This window comes from Haplochromis burtoni, unplaced genomic scaffold (assembly GCF_018398535.1).
Source record: "Haplochromis burtoni strain Fernald_Lab_line unplaced genomic scaffold, NCSU_Asbu1 Contig_512, whole genome shotgun sequence".
NCBI lineage: Eukaryota > Metazoa > Chordata > Actinopteri > Cichliformes > Cichlidae > Haplochromis > Haplochromis burtoni.
The window spans coordinates 180,295-200,164 of record NW_024582873.1 but is presented as its reverse complement, the minus strand read 5'-3'; the positions used below and the strand labels follow the sequence as shown (position 1 = coordinate 200,164).

General features: G+C 38.6%; 1 protein-coding gene across 1 annotated transcript in view; it reads left to right on the top strand.

Moving 5' to 3' along the window:
• si:dkey-22o22.2 (neural-cadherin) overlaps window positions 1-19,870 on the top strand; it is a 138,393-nt gene that overhangs the window by 50,366 nt on the left and 68,157 nt on the right. The window contains exons 2-4 of the mRNA XM_005946955.3: window positions 8,131-8,319; window positions 13,034-13,259; window positions 15,459-15,663. Coding sequence (XP_005947017.1) covers window positions 8,131-8,319; window positions 13,034-13,259; window positions 15,459-15,663 — 620 coding nt within the window. The remainder of the gene's footprint in view (window positions 1-8,130; window positions 8,320-13,033; window positions 13,260-15,458; window positions 15,664-19,870) is intronic.

Below are 19,870 nucleotides of genomic sequence, written 5' to 3'. Positions count from 1 at the left end.
ATTTGTGCTGTTGATTCTGAGAATATGCTGTATTTTTTTCATTCTTTGGGGATTTTCTCTATAGCAAACGTCTTTGGTTTTTCCTACATTAATCTTTTGAAGCATCACAAAAAAACTTAAATGCGATGGGAGGTTATCCGGGGGTCGGTGAGTTGCCTGAATCTGCGTCTGCTTGTTTCGTCTTTCCTTGTATTTGACATCTCTGCACTTTTCTTCTCATCTTTAATCTTTCTTGCCTGTTTTTGTATCTGAGTTTGTTTCTCCTGCTGCTCTGCGTAGCAGGTTGTGACAAACAGGTTTGTTAAAAGCTTTTTATACATAAACACATCTTTCACTTTAATCACCTTTCATCATCGGCTGTGTGACAACCTGTGGGCGCGACCACATTTTAATTTAATCCCCCCGCATCTTGTTTTCCAGCCCTCTTCTAATTGAAGCTCTTGCGAGCACCAGCAACAGCTATTTCTGAAGCGCCGTTGGTTGGCTGCCACAGCTCAGCTTCACGCTAAATGCATCAGCTGCCATTCAACTTAGAGACTCAGAGGGAAAAGACAGAAAATAGCTCTTCTCATTGTGCCTCTGTCCTCTCGATTCGGTTGCATCCTGTTCTGATCCCGGTACGCTGTGTGTCATACAAACAAATCCCCTCCCCAAACAAATAAATGAATTTAAATTAAAAGACAGCAGAATGGAGTTTGGTGTAAACAAAGCACAATTCCCTTTCTCTTTTTAGCCTCGTTTTGCATAACAAGCCATGACACGCTCTGCATTGAGATTCAAATGAGTAAGTGGCGGCTTAAGATGGACTTAGCTGCACTTCACTGGGACTATTTATCCGGCTGTATAAAAGACATGTCATTCTCAACACTTCCTGTTTGACTAGTTTAGGACAGTCAGTGTTCAACACAACAGACGGTGAGGGATTTTGAACCGCTGAGAGCTTTATGAAACTTTATTGATCTCTGCCAGGAAATTAGGCCATTGCAGCAGCCAAACCGATTTATCAGATAAGCAGGGGACAAGTACAGTCAGCACACACAAACAGAACAGAAACAAAGAGCTCGGGCCTCTTCCAACGTGTGTTATATACAGGGAAGTGACAAATTAAACATCTTCCATTCTTCCAAAAGATTTGTCCTCATTTCGTCTTTTGATAATGGTGATCGAGAGCACCGTTTAACACGTCAATCCAAAATGTCTCAGATGTTAAACTGAAACCTGTTGACTGGGAAAAACACATTTTCATCAGATCATTAAGTTATCCCTGGTGCCATTATGGATCGGGGCACTGTCATCCTGGAGGAGACCACGCCTGTCTGGATAGATATGGATGGATATGTTTCATCGTGTGATAAAGATGATATCAAGCAGTGTTTCTTCATTAAGTGTGTAGTGTGTATGTAGTAACAGTTTCCTTTTAGAAGATCCAAATCATGCCTGCAGAATTCCCCAAAACAGAATAACAAAGCCATCTGAGCCCCCTACTGAAGCAGTCAGGGCTCCATGTTTTCCTTTGATTTGTCACCTTTTTTCCTGAAAGGATCACTTTCAATATAGGATTGAAGATGGGATATGTTGTGGCAAATGTGCAGGCTACATTAAACTAACACCAACATAACAGCCTGAAAGGGGTTCAGCAGGGACTGAGATGTAAATGACAGACACAGTAGAGTTGACAGTCTGAGGATAGAAGACTGGGAATTCTAGACAAAGAGATGAAAAACGAGCAGTATTTCTTCTCCAAACATTAGTTTTCTCTGTTTTCTCAGTGGTGAAGTCCAGCTGGGACCCATGGTATGACAAGACTGTTGTACTATACTGTTTTTTACTTACTTGCTTAGAAAACATTTATGTGTATGTGCGTGTGTGTGTGCTATCATGGGATACCTCATCGTTTTTGCAAACAACTGATGGCCGAGGCTTATTTGTATTTGTCAGTCGCCACTTCTCCCAACACTTTAAAATATTAAAGTGTCACAGAAGCTTGTGGCTTTTACTTATCTTTATGAATTTAATATCTATTGAATATTGTGAATGCTGCTGAATAGTGACACCATTTGCATTTAGTCTGGTTTTCATTATGTAAATCTGCCAGCTACTGGCTGCAAAATGTCCTTGGAAAAAGGAGTTCTTTTACTTAGGATTCACACTGTCTTGGTTGAACCATTTGCCCTGGGAATAGCAACTGGTAACTTTTCCCCAGGTAGCTGAAAGCGTGGAGTAAACAAAGAAACTGAAAGGTATGGTTTGGGTATGAGCTTTAGATATGCAATGGCGTTACAGTGAGAGCTCAAGGACTAGAAATGGTTCCAGGGCAACATTTATTTTGCATTATTTTCACTAGATAATTAAGCAAGAATAGCTGCTTACTAGTTAACCTAGAACAATAGATAGTTTACAAATTAAAATTGATCAGAAACCAAAAAAACCCCAATGTTTACAGCAGTGGCCCCCTCTGCGTTTGACCTACAATAGTAAGTACTTTAGATTTATTACAGTCTATCATTCCAAGATCTAAAAGCTCAGTGGCCAATGACCAATGGTCAGAACTACAAGTTGAAATGTAATTTTTCTGAGACCCCATAGAACAACATATCACATAATAATATAATTTTGATTAATTTGTTTGTGAAGGTAAGATCAGTTAAACTGTCCTGAATTTCTTCACTTGACTGTCCATCAATGAGAGCCTGCAGCGTGTTCTTAAGATATACAGTTTATCATGTCAGACCACTGCTCTGTAAAGTAATTCACTGAGTCCTCTAACACAAAAACTGTGGTGCAGTTCATTGCACATGAAAATTTAATTTAACCAGTGATGAGGAATTACCCCAAAACACAGGGGGTTATGGGTAGAAGCAGAGGAATAAAATAAGTCATGGATGAAACGCTTAGCAGAACATAACATTTCTTCATGTATTCTTAACAGGTTAGACAGTCGAGAAAACCTAAAATAATCTGAAATGGCCTTTTGTTATGTCACAGTAACTGGCATAACAGAAAAGCAATCTTAAAGAAAGCAACATAACTTTACTTTCTTACCTTGACATGTTTAAGGAAAAGAACACATCTATTCCTTTGTGAAAATGAACAGTTGTGAACACTGAATGACTGCTCAGTGTTCAGGTTCTTAACTCGTCCTCATTTTCCACTCCTCTTCTTTGCTTCAGGCCCACTCCTGCCCTGAGCCGGACATTCCTCTGCATATTTATATGCATGCTTGCATGCATGCTTGTGTTCGTTGACTTCTCAAGTTCAGTGATTCGCATCAAGGAGCTGTTCAGCACATTTGGGTGTTAGCAAGGCTGGACTAAAGCTATATAAGCGAGTTCTCCACTTTACTAAACTCATTGCTATAGTTTGGCAGAGCAAGTTGTTGCAACATTTCCTTAATACTTTTCTTTTAGAACCACAGTTTAGTGTAAAAAAAAATATGAGTTAATTGGATTGTTGCAATTGTAGCTCATGGCTACACTGCAGCATAAAACAACACAGATGCCATTTTGCTACTGGTTTGTCCTGAGGATGGTGCTAGAACGAAATTAAATTAAAGGGATTTTTGAATGTTTGTTCATTTGTTTGTTTGTTTTACATGATTGAAGTGTTTTTCCCATTACATGTAGGTGAAGTGTAATTGGTCAGTATATTAAATGTTATATGTACAAAAAGAATTGGGCCATACCTCTCATTAGATGTTTTCAGTCTCATTGACAAAGTGTATAAAATCAAGCATCTAGCAATGCAGTCTGCCTTTGCAAACACTTAAAGAGCTCACTGATTGTCTAGGTTGTACTGTAATAAGAATCAAATGTGGCAACAAATCAGTTTGTAGTTTGTGTGTTCTTCTTTTCTAGACATTTCCATATCAACTCTAAGTGCATTCATTGGAAAGTGAAAGTGTTTAGGAGCCACAGCAACTCCGTCATGAAGTGGCAGACAACAGAAAGTTAGAGGCAGGGTCACTGAGAGCTGAGGTGCTTAATGCATTAAAAATGCTCTGCTGGCTCAATAAGAGTTCCAAACTTCCAAACTAACCTAATTAGTCTCACTGTATAGGTTTCTGTGGCCAAGTAACTCCTTTCAGTGTGATGTGGACCGGTCCCAGTACTATATGAAGTATTTTATAATGAATAAAGCACAATAATTATGAACTGCATCAGAATCAGCAGATATCAGGAGATAGTTGGGGTAGATGGAGGGGATACAAAGAGCTAGACAGTCATACCAGAGGCTGGTATCACATGCTGATTCCTGTCTGTGTTACTGTGTAAATATTTATTAGAAAGTGTAATTAAAGGGAACTCGTATTTCATTAAAACAAACCAAAACTTTCACCCGAACCTAAGCCAATGCTATGAGCACCTCTAAAGAATGACTAAAAAGTTTAATAACACTGTACTTCCTCATAAATTAGACATACTTTATGTATGTAAGAAATGACATGTGATATGCCACATATACAACCCATCGTCTATGCCAAATATAATGTGGTCACAAATGTGTTTCCCTCTGAAACATTGTAATAGAAATAACATTTTTGAAAGACAGACCATCCTCTGAGGAACTGAACTGTGATAAGTACAGTTTGCAGTCACTGAATCATCACACACTCCAACTTGTTAATAATTAGGCAGTCCAACATTTTTAAGTCACCTTTTTGAAACTACATTAAGATTTTACATTTTAGGATGTATGTTGAGATGAAATACCGGTTTAACAGCTGTCGAGGTCGAATCTACAAAACCATGTTTTTATGAAAGCCTGCCGTGTATTCCACGTGCATATATTCCCTCAGAAGCACTTTAGCTAATTCTTTCTGTTTGTCCCACATTCTCATCTCCTGCCTCTTGTCTCTGGCAGTATTTTCCAGCTCTTATTAAGCTCCTTGTCATGACATTCTGTAATAGTCTTGGCTGCTGGACAGATGATTCGTCCACTGTTCTTTGTGTGCAGCAAAGATGTTTGGAGACCCTTTGTTTTCACTGATTGGGCTACCATCAAAATATATTACACTGTGCGCATAATGCAAAACTCTTTTAATCTAACAGGGACATTCTCTAATGCCCATAGTGTTCAGTAAGCTCTTTATTTGCTTTATCTGTGTAGACTCCTAAATAATATACAAAATGTACTTTTTAAAATTTTCCAATAAAAAGTGTTACTTATGTAGGAGGGGCTGCGGTTTGTGTTCCACTCACTAATGCAGATAAACAAGCTGTAGTGTGACCCTGCAGAGACTACGTATTATATCATATATCAAATGCCATTATTCTAGTGTCAGTGAGCTTTTATCAGCCTGGAGGTACAAAGGAGGCATTGTGTCCACTTTGCTCCCCCCCTGCAGTTGTATTTCCATACAGTAAGGTTGGCTTTATAGTTTTCGCCCAGGCTGACACATGTGCTGACCGCTGGCACTGCATCTGAACGTGTTGATGCTTATCATAATAATAGGACAGACTTCATTTGGCTTTCATGCACGGCCCACAGCACAGCATATGTAAAACAACAGACAGAAATAGATTTGATTATTCTGGATTTTATGCATTGACTAAAAACTCAAGGCCGGCTAACGCGGGAGAGGACAGTGGAGCGCTAAGCTGGAAGATTTCGTCCTCATTATCGCCTCACCCTCATCTCCTTAACTTTTTTAGTTAGCGTTTTGCGCATTTTCTCACTTTATTTATGGGTGATTATCATAGTCACAGCATGCTTTGGCCTGGAATAGGATATATTTTTATTTTCAGATTAAATTGTTCTTCTCTGAAAGGACATTAATTTTTCCTTGGCATATACAGAATGAATATTAATCATTACAGAAACAACAGCTTTCTGTTAGTGTTTTTTTTTTCCACGTACATGTAACTAATAATGGATTACTGAAGCTAAAAATATGCGATTCACAAACCACAGAGTTAAATACATAGAGGATATTGTTGATTTGTGGACATTTCTTGGTGATGCAGATTCAGAGATAATGGGATCCCCTGACAGTGCCCGTCACACTGAGTGTAATAGTATGTGTTTGTGTACTTGAATTTGATGGGTAACTCTAAGATGGAGCACATTTTCTTTTTCCTCATTGTTTTTTTCTTCATTCTGCATCTATGCTCACCATATTCCTTCTTTATTCTCATTTTTTTGCATTTTATGCCTTATTTTCCCCCATTTTGGCTTCACCCCATTGTTCATTTCTCCCGTTTTCCTGTTTCTTTTTCTATTATTACCTCTTTGTCTCCCTTTATGTCCCTGTCTCATTTGCCTCCTTTTTCCTGTCCTCCTCTTTTTCCCTTTCCCTCTCATGTTCAGTTTGTTGACAGACCTTCAGAGAAGACAGAAACAAAGGTAGACACCATTGTGTCTTCACCTCCTTCCCTCCTCCACCTCCTCTTCTGCCACCTCCTCATCTCTTTTTTTTCGTTCTTTGGTCTCTTTGAAGTGAAGTTTCCTCTCTTGTTCAGGCTGTTGTCTCCTTTGCTGTTGCAAAACGACACAAGAGCCAAAACAACAGCTAGCGCCAAAGCACCTTCAAACCAAACAAATGCCTCCTCAGAACCAGACGACATAACAAAATATGTAAAGAGAGTTGACTTTTGGATGCAGAAAAAACATGTGCGTGCGTGCATGTGTGTGTGTGTGTGTGTGTGTGTGTGTGTGTATATGTGTGTGTATTTTTGACTGGGAGAATGGGAGCTCCTGCTGCGTGTCTTTGTGATCTTGTGAAAGTTCTGTTGTTTTATTTTGGAGGAACTGCTTCCTTCTCTCTCTTCCTCCCTGTCACTCCTTCACTGTTCTCTTCTGGAGCAGCAAGGTGATGATGAGAGATGAGGAAAAAATGACAGAAGTTGAGAGATGTCACCTTGTCCCCATTGGCTGAACCACTGTCTGAACGAGTGCAGCTGGCTTAGCTAACAAGCTTCGTCACTTCAAAGCTGAGACAACAATAGCAGCCATGCAGTTGAAGCACTCAGACATCCACCAAAACACAGGGACTGTTAGGTAACATTTAAATAAAAACATATAAAAACACTGATGCACAGAAATCATCTATTAAATCACTATCAATTGAAACTTTTGACTGTTACTGTATATTATAGTACAAAGAGTCATTATTTCTAAAAGCAAATGCATTTCTATGACATATTTTACATAGACATGATTTAAAACCAGATGTTTAGCAGTTTTATGGCTAATGTGTTACTAACAATGTTGATTTTAGATTTGTAATCTTGTAAATACATACTGCATACTCTTAATACAAAGCCATTTCGTGGACACTACAGTCCATTTTTTTGTGGATAATTATTATTTTATATGCAGTTATTTGATGTCCTGTGTCTGGAAAACAGGTTGAGAGACACACATAGAAACTGACTGGTCACCTTAGTAGCTCAACAGTCAGATATTTCAGTTGGTTAAACCCAAAGGCTAAATAAAAGAGGTTATTTTTCAACATTGAACTGCATCATTGAATTAATACTAATACTATCCAATACTAATACTGGATAAGAAGCCATAACAAAACTATAAACCATATGTATATACAGTACTGGCCAAGTAACTAAATCAGATTCTGTTGTCTTCTGAGGACATTTTTCAAACATTTATCTTTTTTGGTTATAGAAATATTATGAATTTTCCTGGGCTCAATAAAGATTAGTATTCAGTTGAAAAAGGCTTCTTTCCATCCATTCATTTATCCATCCCACCCATTTTCTTCCTCTTATCCAGTTCAGGGTCATGAGGGGCTTGAACCTATCCCAGCCGTCATTGGGTGAAAGGTAGTTTTGAATAGGGTTATTTAACAATACATAAATAAACAGATTAGTTTAAATACCAGCAAGAACCATTCTCTTATATTTTAAGTTTCACCTCCTTCTTGATTTTGCGAGAGAAGTAACATTCACAAACTTAATGGTGTTATAACAATTGAACTATTTTCAAGTGAGAGTGCAGCAGGTACATGGGGGAGTAATAAGTTGGCTAAATGCAACCATTCCTTTCAGAAGGACAGCTACATAATCCTAATCACTGTATGGTAGCTATTCAGAGCTATCTTGGATTCTTGAGTAACAGGATTTTTTCAAATCAGTTACATGTAGTAATGTCATATTTGTTTACTCTCTTATCCAGGTGATGACTGGTACCTGTGCAGGTTAACTCTGAGCATGCCCAGTCAGGCTGACCTGCAGTGGGCGATGTTTCCCTCACCTTACCTGGCTGCTATTGGTCCTGATGCAACGCCAGGCTCTGTAGTGTATCGACTGTCAGCACGACAACGAGATGGGACACTAGGACGAGCTCAGTTCTTCCTACTTGAAGGTGAGTGGTTAAATTCTTATTTTAATTGCTGTATTGTGCATAATGACTATATAAATATTTTCTGTATACTGTATTTGCTGAAAATGAGCTATTAAGATGTTAAGAACCCTTCAAAGATGAAAGATACATTTCAAATGCATTAACACGTCTTTTATAATATCAACACTCGCCCGACTCGTATTTTTTTCATTGTTTTGGGGTGTTTTTTACCTACCACAGTCAAACCTCCATCTTTTTTCAGTCAGTTTTTCTAAAAACCTGTCATGTGTTTGTTCCTGCTCTTATCTCCCGCTCGTATCTGTAATTAGGTCCGCTCCAGCTCTGCCAGGCTCTGTGTGACAAACCTGTTTTTTTCAAAAGAGTGATTTATAAATAAAAATTTGACTTGTTGAATTTCAATTATCATCAAATGGAAGAGGGAGAAAGAAATGCTCAAGAACGGGATGGAGCTGCGCTGTTAATCGCTCCCTGGGGCAAAGAAAGCTCCCAGATTCAGGAATAATAGGGAAGTCTCTGGAGAGGCAGCGAGTGGGAGAGTCAGAGGGTGGGCGGATGGGCGCCGGTGGCTGTGGATTTTTTTTTTTTTTTTAAGTGAAGAAAAATGGGGGAGGAAAGTAAAGGGGAGATATTTTGAGAGCTAATTTCTAATGCTTTCTTATTAAAAGCTTCTTACTTCCCCTTGGCGTAATGTGACTACATGTGTACGAATGAATAATCCAATAATTTATATTAAAAATGTTTTTTTAACATCATGCCAATGTGAAAATATATTCACGTAGAGTGAGTGAAGCCAATTAGGGGCATTAATGTTATTTTAATCAGTTACAGCATCCTAAATTTGCAGTTTTTGTTTTAGTGGCTTAAAAATGAGTTGAAAGTTTCAGTTTCTGTGGCTCTTTTTAAAAACAGTGTGCACTCACTGACATCACTGTACTATAAAAAAAATAAAAGTTGAAACAAATGGTTCTTTTTTTATATCTACAAAATCTTCTGTTATTCTTCAATATACTCAACATATTCTTAGAAAACTGAAATAAATCACTGTCATTCCCTTCTGCCATGTTTTTATAGACTTAAAACAACACCAAGTTGCAAGATTCACTTTAATTTAAACTTAGATTTTATAAAAAATTAAATGAATAAGACAACAATCTAATCATCAGGAATGCTACTCTTATAAAATTGTAAACTTGTAATCCTTTGTGTTTGTATTTGATATGTAAAATCTTCTGATCCAGTTCCTGTCAGGCGTCACCATCAAGCTTTTTTAAAATATGTTTTTTATATTTAGTTGGTCCTCCAAACAACCAAGGAGAAGACCTAAGTTATAAAGTGAAACTTTCAAAAATAATTTCCACTTCAACCACTTTCTGTGTTCATTATGTTGCTGATAAATTCAGCTGTTTCTCCCTTTCCTGTTTAGGACCAACTTTCAACCAGTCAGCATTCAGCATTGTTGTTGGGGTTTTCTGTTTTTTTGAAGTGCACGCAAGCACATCCGTATACCCAAAATCGTTCACTCTGCATAGTCAAATACCTACACAAGGGGGCTCAAATGCAGTACCATGAATCCTACTTATTTGGAATGAAAATCTCAAATTTTAATGGTTCCATTGTAAAGTGACAACTTAAGAATCTATAGCAGTCTCTAGCTGTAGATGAGGTTGACAGATATCAGTTTTTATTTTCAGAAGTTTCACAAAATCATAGTAGTGTTATTCCACAGTAAAATATATTTCTTCCTATAGTAACAACTACCATATATTACATGTCTGTCCAGAACAATTGGACAGGTCACTGGATATTTTAGGTCACTGGATGCAGTTATAAAGCATGAGTCAGTGAGCTTTTAGAGGTGCTGTTATTCAGTTTTTGGACAGGTTTGCCAGCTGGTTCCCTGGCCTCTTGCCTAGTCTTCATGCTATGCCAATCAGGGGCAAGAAACCAATATGCATCTTCTTGTCTCTGAACGAAACCTACTTTAAGTCAGTTTTAATTTCAATTCAAAAGAGATTATTATGAAAGTGAGACAATAAAGGCAATCTGTAGGAGCTTTAGAACAGCGGTCCCCAACCACCGGGCCTCGGACCGGTACCGGTCTGTGAGTCGTTTGGTACCGGGCCGCGAGAGTTGAGGCTCAGGTGTGAAATGTATGGTTTTCAGGGTTTTTATCGGTTTTCAGCGTTATTTTGTTATCGTTTTTATCGTTTACTCGGTTTTCCTGGGTCTTTTCACGTGTGTTATTAATAAATCTTCTTTTTTCGGTACCGGTACTAGTTTTATTTTGTTGTATTTATCCGCGACACCTTAAAGGCCGGTCCGTAAAAATATTGTCGGGCATAAACCGGTCTGTGGCGCAAAAAAGGTTGGAGACCGCTGCTTTAGAAGCAAACCAGAACTCATTTAGTGAGACTTTGACAAACAAGTGTCAGAAAAATCTCCCTTCAGCAGTCAAAACAAGAGAAGATGATTGACAGGTTGGATGCAGCTGCTGGTTCAAAACCCTCCAGTCAACAGCTGGGGATTCTTCTCTGCCCTTCATGTCTTTTTTTATCCGCCCATTCTAACCTTTCATCTTCTTTCTATTCATGACATGATATACAGCCTTTGCCTCTTTGTTTCGTTGTGTGCCTGTGTCACACTTTTTTTCCAAGTTTCACTATTGCTCTGTGGTTAGTTAGCACGTTTATGTAGACAAGACACATCTTCCATGCAAACTATGGATGGCTGCAGCAGGCAGGATGGGTTTCCTCTTTGTAACCACTTTCCCTCGGCATCAGCCACCAACCACTTGCCAACCAATTGGGGAATACAAATCTTTTTTTAGTAACTAGCAGTTGTCTAGGGGTCGCGGATGTTGTCTAGGCCTTTGTGAGTGGTACCTTACTTTGCCTATCTTTGTTTTTAACAATAATAACAATAATAAAAACACATTTTGTAATGGGTACCTTTCAAAACCTTACACAAAAGAGTTTTAAAAAAGTGCAAGAATGAACCAAGAAAATATCAATCAAGTCAGTAAAACAAGCTTAAAATAAATAAAGTAATTAAGAACAGAGGATTCATATGACAGGTGGAAGACCAGAATCAGTGTTACAGATGTTTCATGGGAGGCAATTCCAGAGGTGAGGAACAGAGGAACTGAAGCAACTGTTTGGTAGTCAAACAGGCATAAGGCATAGTAAGAAGAAGAGAAGAAGAAACCCTGAGGATGTGAATGGGTGTGTAACGTGCAGTAGTTCAGAGAGGTACTGCAGAGGGAGGTTATGGATTGCCTTAAAGGTGAGGAGCAGAATCTTAAGATCAATACGATATTTAACTGGGAGCTAGTGAAGCTGCTGAACAACAGATGTGATGTGATAAATGGAGAAACTTCTGTGACTACTTCTGGACCAGTTGAAAGTTATGGATGGATATGAGAGAAAGAGATATACAGGAAGCCATGTAGGACATAACCAAGGTGTGAATAAAGATGGGAGTACTATTGGTTGTGACAGACAGACATTAATGTCTTTATATATTAATGTTACAAAGATGGAAGTATGAGGAGCAAGTGACATAATAAGTGTGCTGTCAAGGATGACACCCAGACTCTTAACCTGAGGGGAAGGAGAAACTGAGGAGTTGTCGATCGGGAGGGAAAATTTTTGACATTCTGGATTTGGTGCCAATGAGAAAAACCAGGATTTGATTTCCTGGAGGAAGGTGGCTGGGAGAGTGGTGGTAGGTTTGGCTGACAGGTAGAGCTGGGTGTCATCACCATAACAATGGAAATTGAAATGCTGATAATTTTACAAAAGAAGGAAATAGACAGTTGATAAATAGGTGAGGCCCCAAAACAGATCCCTGGAGAACAAGTGGTATAACTGGAAATGAAAATTTCAGCTGAGATATTTAAGTTGACTGAACCAGGATAGGATTTAAAAATGGAAATTAAACCAGTTTATGGGTGGTTTATTAATTCCAGTAGAGGCTAGTCTGTCAAGAAGGATATTATGGGACATAGTGTGATAGTCTGCAATTGCATAAATAGTAATGGAAATAAAGAAGAGGAATGGTTAATAGACTAGAGTCAGCTGCTATTAGGAGGTCATTGGTGAATTTTGCAAAGGCTGTTTTCTTGAGAATCAATGGGACAGAAACTAGACTGAAACTGTTCAAAAAGATTATTGCCAAACAAGTGAGCAAGAACCTGAGACACAACTATTTTCTCAGGGATTTTAGAAATAAATAATAGATAGGATATAAGATGAAAGCCACTGAAATTGTTGGACTCTGCACCAGCCCAAGAGGTGATGATGGCAGTTATTATGGTGGACAGAGAGGCTAAGCAAACTTTAAACTGTACTTTTCTTCTTGTCCTCCTCTTCTCAAAGTTTCCATGTCTACTTTCTTTCTCTTTTGTCAAATTGTCTCCACATTTCTACTGCTCCCTTCCCTCTTCCTTCTCTTCTCCAGTGGGGAGTCTTCAAAACGTGTTAATCACAAACACACACAGAAATAAACATACTCAGAGAATCCCTCTAGCTTCATATTACCTTATTTAGTTTTATATTTGGACAGCTGTGGCTGCTATCTATCTATCTATCTATCTATCTATCTATCTATCTATCTATCTATCTATCTATCTATCTATCTATCTATCTATCTATCTATCTATCTATCTATTAAATTAATGTTTTTAAAGGCAGAGTTTCCTTTTCTCTTTATAAAGGTGATGAGGAGTGCTTCGAGGTGGACCATCGTTCTGGGGAGATCAGGACAACCGGTCGACCTTTGACCCCCAGTAAGGAGTACCTCCTTCGGGTTCAGGCAGTGGATGGACATGGTCGTAAAGGGCCACCAGCCACTGTTGCTATCCTTGCAGGCTATCGGCCACCCCAGTTCACCAATTCCACGTACAGCCTGAATGTACCAGAGAACATACCCGTTGGCCAACCGTGAGTCCCTACAGCAGTTTGACATATTGTTATCCCTTGTTTGTGTGTATGCTCTGTGAATAACACTTACAGCATTATAACCACCTGGCTATGCTGTTGAGGCTTCACATTTAGTAAGTTGTATACACTCCAAGACACTCGAAAGTTCTGTAATACGTCAAGATCTTAGTGGCTAATCTTTTAAATCCTGTAAAATGCAAGATGGCATCTGAGATATTTCATCTAAACTGCCAGACTGCTATTATACATTTTAGCCCTTCACAAGTCAATTAGGTCTCACAGGTTTACCAGTTTCTTTGGAAATATATGCCTTATGCATACATACAGTGAAACTCCCAAAGAATAGCATTGGATGTGTATTTGCAATACAAGTTGTTAACTTAAAAGAAGCTTTTTGCTACACGCATGCTTTCTGAAATATAAACCTCAATAAGTAAAAAAGGTGAAAGTGACAGTGTTAAGTTTTTCTTTTTCTTATCATTCCTTGTTACAGATCCTCCTCTACTCGACAAATTCTGAAGTCTTATTTTTAGCATTTAGGCCTCCACCAGTTACACCAGTTAAACCAGAAGACGCCATATTGTGTGGTCTATTGACAATGACGGGTTCACCCTTTGCATGGATGTACAGATGTGTACAAACCAAAATGCCTGGCAGTTAACACATAAAAATAAATACTAAGCGCATAATTCCTGTATGATCCATTAGTACAAGTTTTGATACAGCACCTTATGCTGCTTTGTATCAAGCAACTGCATTAGAAGTGATCCAACAGGTACCAGTTTTATGTGCTTTTAATTTATATGTTTGTATATGTTACTGACAGGGTTATACACAGAGAGACATATTAGAAGTACTTGTAATCTTACATCTGGTACTATTGTTGTGAGTAGGTTTTATTAACAAAAGTGTCTGTTTATATTTCTGACTCCATATATACAGAAACATGATTTGCATTCCACTGCCTCAGACACAGAATGTGAAAATGGCATTTTGTGCATATGTGTGTCTGTCTGTGTGTGCCTGCTCCCTTGCTTTGCATGTCATGTGATGCATGAAAAGATGAGCCCTGTAGAGCGAGACAAAAGGAAAGAAGAAGAAGGAGGAGGAGGGAGAGGTGGAGGGATGTGGAGAGCGTGAAGGGATGATAGAGGAAGGAAGGAGAGGGAAGAGAAGAAAATGAAGGATAGAGGGATGATGCAGAGAAGGCTGGGGTGGGTGGAGGTGGTTGAAGAGGACCCAGATGTATGAGTGTGGCCTGAGGCTGAGAATTTGAAAGTGTGGCAAATTCAAATATTTATTAAAAGCGAGGTCTGGATAAACATGAAGGAGAGTGTGTGTGTGAATCCTCGGGGCTGCTGGCGCAAAGCACATTGTATTAATATCCAAGTATCCATGCCACCCTGTGAGCAGTGTGTCTGTGGGTGTATCTCTGCATGTGGTTTCTGTGTGTCTCTTCTTCCATTATGCCCCTTTTATTTGTTTTTATGTCCTCACATGCACGTGTCCTCTGACCGTATTGTGCATCTGTGCATACCTGTGTGTTAGTTTATGTTAAATTGATTAATCGGGTTGCAATGGTGTCTGAGTTCAGAATAATCCATGAAGGCTGCAGACTTTAAACGCAGCACTGGAGCTCGACCAGCACGTCACAGCTCCTCTTCACTTTATAAGTCTGTTTGGAAAAAGAAATGCAGATCAGCTTTCTGCAGACCTGTGGTCATGTTTATACTTTGGTACTTTGGGCAAGGCACACCAAGTTCATTCAAAGAAATTCAAAGTGCTTTACACAGATAAAAACAGGAATACAAGCAATAAAAATAACAACAGTGCTAAAGTAGGTAAGGAAATGTCACAACCAATGTGTAATGACATTTAAAGAACTACAAAAGATATGGAAATTTCTCAATATTTTCTACTTTTAGGGGGCTTAGCTAACAGTTCCCCCGCAGCTGCAGTATTTTTGCTAAGCCATGCTAAGACATGACTTGGAGCTGACTGTGAAGTGGTGCACACATTAAAACTAACACAGTATTTTATCTGATTCAGCAGAAGATAGAGGTCTAAGAAAAGGATTTCATAAAATCTTGAAGAACTCAAGTCTATTTTTCCCTTTATTTTCTCTTTCTGGTAAGAAAACTGTTGCTAATGTTGCTTAAATTTCTTGCTTTGTGTGTGTTTATGTCCACGTCCATGTAGAGTTGCAGTTGTCCATGCCGTCTCCTTCCAGAAGAAGAGTCTCTCATACATGCTACTGGTTAATCCAGGGAATTTGTTTAGCATCAACCAGGAGAGCGGAGCGCTTAGCCTCACCAGGAACGTCGACTATGAGAGTGGTCACAACCTGCACACCCTGCAGGTCCGAGCTTCTGAACCCGACACCGGCCTTAGCAGCGTGGCAGAGGTACAGCTACACTACCAAGCATGCAAATATACTATTTATTAATCTGTGTAAAGTGACTAATACTTTTACAAGTTTGATGTGTGAATGCAAGCTCTAAATTTATACATCCATGTCAACAGCATGTAGCTACAGCTTTAACACACAGCTTTATCTTTTGGGACAAAGTTATGGTCCCGTGCACTGCAGTTAAAACAATAACCAGGGAAAAATAACACTCAGACAACCTGATAATTGAAAACAGAAGTTAGAGAGTGATTGAAAATAATTTATTATATCTGATAACTGGTGGAGAATGGTAGGCACTCTAAGTGTTCACACATCAATGGCATATTAAACTCTTACAGTCGAATCACATGATGGCCATGGAGTATTATGGTGTGAATTGGAAGGTCAATACAGAGTTGTAAGTGTTACCACAGCCTCTGAAATAAATCCACAGCTCATCATCACACATATCTGAGAACATGTAAGGGTGTTGACCCTTGATAGTTCGGCATACCACTTCTCTGATGAAAACTCATTAATTTAAAATGAGAAAGAAAGTGCTGCTGCTGAATCAGATGCTGTGATGCAACTCTTTCATTTACTGTTTATTAAGTTTATGTGTTTATTTTGCAAGCATACCACTAAAAACAAACTGCTGAGCATCCCGTGAAGCTCTCATGATGAAAACTCAGTGAAATGCACAAGTTCAAAGCTGCGTTCAGAATTTAGGAATCACTTAGGAATCAGCAGTTTTGTGGTGCAGGAGCCTTCTTTTTATTTTGTTACAGGGTTTGCACAATAATAGATTATATGTGGCTCGAGCACACACACACACACACACATACACACATACGTAAAGTGCAAAAGCCTGGCTGCTAAGTACTGACTTTTACCCTCAGAGTAAGCTTTGAAGACTTAATATAACAGATATCTACATCTGTTCACATTAACACACACTCCCACAAGCACACACACACCAAGAGAAATCCATTATCACCTGCTCTCAGTGTCCAGATGGTTGAGACACAGAGAGAATAGCTGCTAAACTACCAGTGTCCCCCAAAGGCCACTGCTGCTCTATAAGCTTGGCTGGCTAATTCACTATAAATGCCCTGCCTGTTCGTGCATGCCAGTGTGTGTGTGTGTGCGTGTGTGCGTGCGTGTGTGTGAGTGAGTGCGTGTGCATGTAAAAGAGAGAGAGGGGGTTTTGCAGCACTGCTTATGTTGCACCTTACTGTAGCTTCTGCGGTTTTTATTGCCTCTGGCTTCATCACCTTCATCAGACATTTTAAAGCCGTCAACATGTCTCTGTCTCTTTCCATTGTTCAGTCGAACAGCTTTATATTGACATTTGGTGTCAAGCTTAGTACCTTTTTTTGACTGTTAATATTATATGAATCTAGACTACACACGTTTTTCCAATTTTCTCAATATAGAAACCCCAAGACTTCAAGATAGTTTCAATAACACACTAAAATAGCATCTCTTTGCCACCTGTAAAGGAAAAACATCTTTAAATATATAACAGAGAAGGGAATTTAGGTTAAAAAAAATTATGTCCGTGAGCAGCTATTGGTTTGTTATTGAACCATTAGTTTATAAGTACACTTGTCTTTGCCTGAACTATATAAAGAATCCATCTTCACCCAGTATATGGGAATTGGCTGATGGGAATTTTCCCCCAAAATTTAGGTACATGACCTTTTGTCTACTTGGTGGAGATCCAAAAATGTCTAATAGACACACCAAGTCTCTCCAAAGTGTAAAATGGATATGCATGCAAGTTGCAGTACCAGCAGAGGGAGATATTTTTATTCCAGGCTACCATGAAAATAATCACATGAAAGTGTTTAAACAGACATTATTAACACATTTAAATACATATTAGCCACCTAGCTTAATTGTCTCTAGTGATGAAGGACACTGAAATGTATTTCATACCTTCCTTGCTCACTAGCGACCTCTTGGCTTTAAATATAGTATCTCCCCCTGCTGGTACTAAAATTTGTGCACGTGTGTTCATTTCACTCTTTGGAGAGGCCTGAAGTGTGAAATGGACATGGTGGACCGGCCTGTCTATTACATGGTTTGCTATGATATCGTGCTGGGAGATCAGAGGCTAGATCTCCAACACCACTGGCTGAAATGCAGCCCCACACCATGAATGACTGTACATACTCACTCCTGTCCTTTTCTTCCAACCACCTCTGTACATACTCATGAAAATTTGAAACAAAAAAAGTTTGAATTCATCACTCCAGAAGACCTGTTTCCAATGATTTTCATTCCAGTTCTTATATAATTTGGCACAACTTAGCCTTTACGCTCCGCCTTCTTTAACAATGGTTTCCCAACCACCCTTCAGTTGAAACCATTTCTGATAAAGCTTCAGCAAACAATAGAGGGATCAACAGTACTGAAGATGGATAAACAGAAGAAATGCCAAGTTCTCAGCTGAAAGCTCTTCATGCCTGTCAAACGGTGTTATCTTTGGGTTTGTACTTGGTTTTTGTATTTATCACTTTCAAGTAACAACTGGTCAAATCTATTAACCATATGAAATCAATTTCTTAGCAGATATTAAAAGTTTGGCACGAGTACAGAAAAAGTGTGTTTGTGGTGTTTCATAAAGCTCTCAACTTTAACAATGTTTTCTATTACTAATAAACACTTGCTCTTATTCTTCATGCACAAATGAATCCACCAGAAATGAAAAATGTTTTCTGTCAGTAAAAATAAGTCCCACAAATCATGTGCAGCAAAGGATAAAATCAAGTAATTACTGTTATCAAGTGATTACTATTTGCACCACAGTGACTGCAGTCAGTGCTTCTGCCTTTGTGTCTCTCCGATGTAAAAAGGTGTGTATGTGCTTCTTTCTTTTGTATCAGTCTTTCAACATAGGAAATACATATTCACCTGTTGAGTTGGATGTAAAAAAAAACCTAATAAGGAATAGCGTTACTGTTTACGCTTCTAAATATTCAGTGCATGTTTGCAGAAGCAGTCATGCATCTAAATCCTCTCTGCTCGCCTCTCCTCTGCCCTGCTGTTATTACTGAACAGGTGGTGTGTCAAAGGTTCAGGACTGCCGAGAAAATCTGTGCTCAAGTGGTCATGTCTGCAGCCTTACCAGTTAAATCAGGCTTTATGGGAATGGAAAATAGCATTTTGGTTGGGCTCCAGGAGCTCGGGATAGTGGGTGAAACTAAACTGAAACAGCAGAGAGGTGATGATGCAGAGACTCAAGGTTTAGGACGTTTGAAGGAGAAGTGGGGAGAACGAGAAAATATTTTTCATCCTCGACCAGAGGACATGTCTTCACAATGTTTGCTTCAATTATCTTGAAAAGTATATACGTTTAATAAAGTCAGAGTGTCTGCTGTGAATTTTACACTAAGACATTCTAGTTTCTTGTGATAAGAAATAGAAAATGTCTGAAAACAAAACAAAAATGACTTTAAATTTACATCTTCATGGTTTTTCTCTTCATTCTGTCATAGGCACTGGTTTGATTGGGTCTTTTGATTTTGATTAGTTTAATATAAACCTGAAACAAAGAATTTGTCTGCCTGATTTCTTCTTTTGTGTGTGTATCCCATAATAAACTGCATTATACAATCAAAAAAGCTCTGACATAAAATAACGCCACCCTGATGAATCACAAAATACTGCTCTTGTAATCAAATTGAAAAAACTGATTACATCCCTACCAGCTGTGTTTGTCAAATTATTGCTTAACCATTAAATTTCATGAAGATGGCTTTTTTATGCAGAAAAAAGTGGCACATACAAACCACAGGACAATGTTTTAAGGACAAATAAGTTAAGAACCCTAAGTTAACTTTGTTTTGTGAAGACTCCTGATTATAAATTTTATAAAACTGGAGTGTAATAGATAGATATGCAGTGCAGTAACTTTAATACCTACGGCAGTTCAAGCTCAAGCACAGCTGGGATTTGCAGCACAATGATCCAAAGCATGAGACCAGGTCCATGTTTGTATAGCTCAGAAGGAATTCATTCATAGTTTTGCAGTGTGCTGGTCAAAGTCCAGACCTGAATCCTACTGATGTGCTGTTGTTGGGCATTTAAAAGTCAGATCACTTGTAAAGTGTCCATTATGGCTCCATTAATGCAGTTCTACAAAGAAAAGTGAGAGCAAAAACTATAACAGTGCCATAAAATAATTTCTATCTATTGAAACTGCTTTTGTTTTTTC